Source organism: Physeter macrocephalus, unplaced genomic scaffold (assembly GCF_002837175.3).
Source record: "Physeter macrocephalus isolate SW-GA unplaced genomic scaffold, ASM283717v5 random_191, whole genome shotgun sequence".
In the NCBI taxonomy this organism is placed as follows: domain Eukaryota; kingdom Metazoa; phylum Chordata; class Mammalia; order Artiodactyla; family Physeteridae; genus Physeter; species Physeter macrocephalus.
In genome coordinates, this window is record NW_021145469.1 from 1 (window position 1) to 5,990 (window position 5,990).

The following is a 5,990-nucleotide window of genomic DNA, read 5'->3' on the forward strand; positions in this document are numbered from 1 at the left end:
ATTTTATTCACTTGTTCTAATTCTTGTCTTCCACGGCAGCAGGTAATAGAATTGTCTGCAGCGAGACAGTATTATTCCTTATAGTTAATGTTTTCCTTTCTAGAACATTTTCACCTGATGGTTTCTATTTTCTTTATTCATTTCATATGTACCTAGACCGCATTATTTGGTGATTGGTGCATTGAGATTCCTGGCATATATGGTAATACCACAATTATCTGATGGCTTATCGGTTTTCCAGAAAACTGAAAGTTCCCCTCTAAGTACCAATATCTTTCATATTTCAACCAGCTTTGTCGGAAACACTATCTTCTCATGCTTACACCAAGGCAGCTGAACACAATTTAAGCCTTTCTGTATGCCCAAGGTTATCTGTACATGCATCCTCCTGAGACATAGATAGCTATGACAAAAACCCGTGCAAGTATGGTGTCAGTCTGAGAACCTCTGGTTAAGCTTGGAGTGGTGCTAAGTTTGCCTGAGGCTGTTATTCTTTTTTTTTTTTTTTTTTTTTTTTTTTGCCGTACGTGGGCCTCTCACTGCTGTGGCCTCTCCCGTTGCGGAGCACAGGCTCCGGATGCGCAGGCTCAGCGGCCATGGCTCATGGGCCCAGAGGCTCCGCGATATGTGGGATCCTCCCGGACCGGGGCATGAACCCGTGTCCCCTGCATCGGCAGGCGGACTCTCAACCACTGCGCCACCAGGGAAGCCCTGAGGCTGTTATTCTTGTATAAGTTTTCTGCCTCCTCCTCCAGTCTGTCCCCGTCTCCTTTGCCATTGTCAGAAAACCTCCCTCTTAGTAGTTCTCTGTTTCTGGACTGTGGTGGGCTGAGAAACTGAATAACCACGCCAGTTCGAACTGTGGCTAAAATAAGAGGAAGTGGGCCTGCAGCAGAATACAGAGAATTCACATATGAATGTAAGTGCATAAGCCTTGGTGCAGAAGTAGCCTCACTGCTTAGAGGCTTTTTTCTTCCTTCCTTTCTAATTTTCGGTCACGTGGTTAAATTGCTGGTTTAATTGTGCTTCAAAGAAGAGATGGTTAGGGACATGAGACTGTCTGGAATAGAAGTGGTCCAAAGAGTTTTTTGAGTGAGAACTACTGCTTGACTGATTTCCCATCAAGTTGGGACAAAGGGCAGAATGAAGAGGTGAGCATAAGAAATATTGATTTTTTAAAATATATGATAGGCCTATTTAGTTTAGGATAGTAATTAGGTTACTTGTTCTATTAACCAACCAAAGACCAGTTAAACAAAAGCACTTGGACTATAAAAGTCTTTAGGAAATAACCTCATCTGGTACTCTGGTTTCCATGTTGTCATGAACATTATGAAACTGTCTATCTGGAAGGCTCCCTACTGATAATTCTTTTTTTATTACTCTCTATAAATTCTAATCTTTGGATTTTTTGTTGTATTGAGACACAGTGGTTAGGTTCCAAGATTCTGGTGGACTTTTCATGTGCTCATTTGCTTTGCTTCCCGGGAACCAGAGTTTGCTCTGAGTCATGCGCCATCTGATTTATCTCAGATCCAGCTTGTGGAGCTCTGACTCAGCCGCGCTTCAGGCCTGATTGCCCAGCTCATCTTCTGAGGAATGGAGGGCAAGGCCAGGACGAGTGTCCTGACACATTTTTCCCTTTTTCCTCTTGCACTCTCAGGATCTGAAGAGAACCTCATTACCGACAGCAGGCAGGTGCGCCTTGCCACGGGGCTGTTCCCCGTCATCAGCCTCCTGAACCATTCCTGCAGCCCCAATACCAGCGTGTCCTTCATTAGCACCGTCGCCACCGTTCGGGCATCTCAGCAGATTAGAAAAGGGCAAGAGATTCTCCACTGCTATGGTGAGCCATCCATCTTCCCTCCTGTCCACCTTTCTCCAGCAGAAGAGGACGGGGTGAATTCGCCTGAGCAGGCCGCAGGGCAGGTGCCTCACCTGTGCAGAGTCTGCATCCTGGCAGAGGCAGTGCATACTTATGGGGAAGACAAGCCTCCTCGCTAGGCCCTGTTGTATCTGCACTATCGTGTAGACACTCCCTGCTTGATCCCTATAAATGTCCTATTCTGAAAATAGACCAGGAACAACTTCTTGGTTTCTTTTTCTTCCTGTCCCCGCAACTTGGAAGCCTGTTTCTATATCTAGTTCCACAAATGTTTGAGTAAAAGGTGCCTGTCGCATGATGAGTGATTGACCAGACCCTCTGCTAAGCTGAAGTTTTTTAAGTAGTGCTTGATGCTCTCTTGCTTTAAATATTGGCCAAGCGTGGTGTCTCTGCAGGGCCCCACAAGAACAGGATGGGTGTTGCCGAGAGGCGCCAGAAGCTGAGGTCTCAGTATTTCTTTGACTGCAACTGTCCCCCTTGTGAACGTGAGGAGCAGGGACCCTCGCAGGGGCCCGGGCGGGAAGCCTTCTGTTGTCACCGTTGCAGAGCACTCCTGCAGGTGAATCTCTTTCTCCCCTCCCTTCTCTTTGCTTTTCCTGGCGGTCAGTTATCCAGCCTAAAGGCCTTAAATCATTAGGAGGAAGCCGTTGGGACTTAGAGGTGCCGATAGCAGTACTCTCTCTTCCCTTTTGCCCATCTTCCCCGCACATTGATTACCCCCCTGCAGGAACCACAGGGAAAGGTTGGATTTAGTGATCTCTTCTTGCAAAGAACAGAAAATCCCACCTAAACTGATCTGGGGTTCAGGGAGACCGGGAATTTATTTGCTCAAGTAAATCACTAAGAAGTCCCAGGGTAGGGGTACTTCAAATACAACGTGATCCAGGGGCTCAGATAATGTCACCAAGACCTAATTTTTCTTTCTGCCTCCCTCAGCTCCATTTTCTGTTTTATTTAGCCCAACCTCAGACAGACTTCCCTCTTGTGGTGACCAGATGGCTGCTAACAGCTCCAGCATCAGATCCCCCCGGTCCAGAAGGATAAAAACATATGTACTCTAACAGAGATCTGGGCAAAAATCTTACTGTGTTTTATCAACCTGATACCTGCGTCTGGAGGGAAATCAGAGTCACAGTTTCCCCCCAGCCATTTGGTCCAGAGGAATGGGCCAGATCAGAGCCACATGCTCCCCACTCAGCCCCCAGGCCCTGACTTCAGGAGGGTGGGAAAGGATCCTCCGGAGAAGTCAGGTTGCTATTGCCAGATGGGGCCACAGATTCTGGCATCTGAAGAACAGCAAATGTCTTAGAACTGTAAGTAGAACATGGAGCTGGTTGTGTTGGAAAGCTGAAGTCACAAGCCCGAGGACAAATGTGGGGAGGCCTCACCCAGCACCTTTTTTCTATTGGTTTCCTTACGGCTTTTTCATAACCACTAGAAATGTGTCTGTCATCCAAAGTCCCGGCCCCAAAGAGAAATAAGAGAGGGGCTATCAAGATGGAAAGAAATTGTGGTCTGTACCAGTTTAATCTGGTTGCACAAAGTAAATCTCAAGCAGGGATCGGCTCCTGCTTTCATTGCAGTTGCCGCCATCAAACCAAATTCAGTCTGCCCTTGGTCATGGTGTGTTACTGCAGGAGTCTTTCCCCCAGTAGGGTCAGAAGCTCTGGAACAATCCTATAATGTAAGCACATGCAGTGTCGCTAGCGGACTCTGGTACAGGAATAAAGACAAAACTGACTTCCACAGGGAGATGATGTTCTGAGCTGTGGCAGCACATCTTGTACGGAATCAGTCAGCAGAGATCACCTAGTCTCTCAGCTACAGGACCTTCAGCAGCAGGTGGGGATAGCCCGGAAGCTTCTCAGAAATGGCGAACTAGGTGAGACTGGCTCCCTGCTTTGGTCCTCCAGCCCCTTCCCTTTTATTCATTTTGAGATCACCTTGAATTCAGGGATCCTCAGTGAAGACTGAAGAATTGAATTTAGTAATCCCCATGCCAGCCACAAGATGGCTTTGTAGGCCAATGAGACCAAACCCTTACCAGCTCAGTTTGCATGGTGTCCTTGAAAAAGGGCCAACTGATTTAAGCTGTTGTTCTCTTAGGCATCAGAGAGTTAGTTAAAGACTAACGGGTTATCTCTGACATCCGTGATCTTTGTGCATATCCAGACGTTCAGTGTCATTTATTTTAATTCGAGGGCCTCATGACCTAATTTCCTAGAGAAATTGTTCTGCCCTCATCAGAGCATCATCTCTCTTCTAAAGAGCAGTGGGGGGGCTTCCCTGGTGGTCCAGTGGTTAAGAATCCGCCTTCCAACGCAGGGGAGGCAGGTTTGATCCCTGGTCAGGGAACTAAGATCCCACATGCCACGGGGCAACTAAGCCTGTGCACCACAACTACTGAGCCCATGCACCACAACTAGAGAGCCCACGTGCCACAGCTACGGAGCCCAAGCACTCTGGAGCCCATGCGCCACAACTAGAGAGCCTGAGCGCCACAACTACTGAGCCCATGCTCCGGAGCCCGCACACCACAACAAAAGATCCCACGTGTGGCAACTAAGACCTGAGGCAGCCAAAAACAAATTAAATAAATAAATATTTTTAAAAATAAAAATAAGAAAAATAAAGGGCAGTGGGGCATGTGCCCAATGGGTGTAAGTATCCTGCTTTTTCCAGAAAGGGAGTGATGGAACCCCTCGTTACGTTGGAAAACTCTGCCTTAGAGCTTAACGTCGTGGGAATTTATTTACCCTATTTTTATGAAAGTTGACCTTTAGCTTAGATTTTTGAGTCAAGAGAAATAATGACCATAAATGGAATGTAGTCATTCCACTTCAAACTGAAGTTGGATACCCACAGTAAATGTGGGGAGGCCTCACCCAGCACCTTTTGCTATTGAAAGAGAAAACATAAGAGAACAGCTTTTTTTTTTTTTTTTTTTTTTTTTTGTGGTATGCGGGCCTCCCTCTGCTGTGGCCTCTCCCGTTGCGGAGAACAGGCTCCGGACGCGCAGGCTCAGCGGCCATGGCTCACGGGCCCAGCCGCTCCGCGGCATGTGGGATCCTCCCAGACCGGGGCGCGAACCCGGTTCCCCTGCATCGGCAGGCGGACGCGCAACCGCTGCGCCACCAGGGAAGCCCCGAGAACAGCTTTATTGGAACAAAAATTGTGGGTTGATCACAACCCAAGGAGACAAAGTGGGGTTTCCACATTCAGCCCAGCCCACAGAGAATTTAAGGGCTGGGTTCTCATTTCTAAGATGGGGTTTGTGTCTGTAATGAGGCCACTTTCCTTTGAATTGATAGAGGGAGCCATTCAGCTGTTGTTGGGATGCCAGCATGATGCTGAGAGCTTCCTGTTGGCGGAACACGGCATGGTGGGAGAAATCGAGGATGACCTGGCCCAGGCCTACGCTGCCTTAGGTAAGGTGTGTGTCTTCACCTTCCGCTCTAAGGAATGAGCCTGCCTTGTGTGTTTGGTCATGATCTTAGCCTCGTCTGGTTGGTTCTCTCTTAGTCTTTCCACTGAGGCTGCTCTCACTTCCATTTAGCTTTCCTTACCCTGAAAATGTTCATCCACAGTTGACTGTGGTTCTTTTCTGGAACGAGATTTTCCTTTCTTTGCAGGGGACTGGGAGAAGTCAGCCACCCATCTACAGAAGAGTCTCCGAGTGGTTGAGGTTCGCCACGGGCCATCCAGTGTTGAGATGGGCCATGAACTCTTCAAACTGGCCCAAATCTTCTTCAATGGGTAGGTCTTTCTCTTGTTTCCTAGCACTTCACTGGGCCACATACTGTTCTTTTATTAGGCTCTTCTGTGTATTCCTTTTTTTTTCTACAGTGCTTTTAAGCATGTTGACACGTCTTTATTTCCCGTTTAGGAGAGATTCTTCCTTCTGTTCCGCTGACAAACTTGAAACTTTAGAATTTCCTCCTGGGAGATATGGGGAAGCTCTTAGCTCTGAAGGGAGTTTCCCAGGGAGAACTTGCCCAGGCCCCCGTCCCCCAACCCGCCACCGCCACCATCATAGCGGTTCTTCTCAGTCCCCTCCCCCGCCGCCGCCCCCCCCCCCCCCCCCCGTATTCACCCCTCCCTCCCC

The 5,990-nt window shown here is 48.2% G+C and overlaps 1 protein-coding gene across 5 annotated transcripts in view; it reads left to right on the plus strand.

Moving 5' to 3' along the window:
• Positions 1 to 528: 528 nt before the first annotated feature.
• LOC102977420 (SET and MYND domain-containing protein 4) overlaps positions 529 to 5,990 on the plus strand; it is an 18,074-nt gene continuing 12,612 nt past the window's right edge. For 3 of the 5 annotated variants that reach the window (XR_008616590.1, XM_028484516.2, XM_028484515.2), the window contains exons 1-5: positions 529 to 1,846; positions 2,281 to 2,444; positions 3,635 to 3,767; positions 5,197 to 5,313; positions 5,518 to 5,641. Coding sequence is in view for 4 of the 5 variants with exons in the window: in XM_028484516.2 (XP_028340317.1) it covers positions 1,600 to 1,846; positions 2,281 to 2,444; positions 3,635 to 3,767; positions 5,197 to 5,313; positions 5,518 to 5,641 (785 nt within the window). In the remaining variant the exon portion in view is untranslated. Of the gene's footprint in view, positions 1,847 to 2,280; positions 2,445 to 3,634; positions 3,768 to 5,196; positions 5,319 to 5,517; positions 5,642 to 5,771; positions 5,949 to 5,990 lie in introns of those variants that run through there. The other 2 variants (XM_028484517.2, XM_028484518.2) reach the window with 2 other exon arrangements.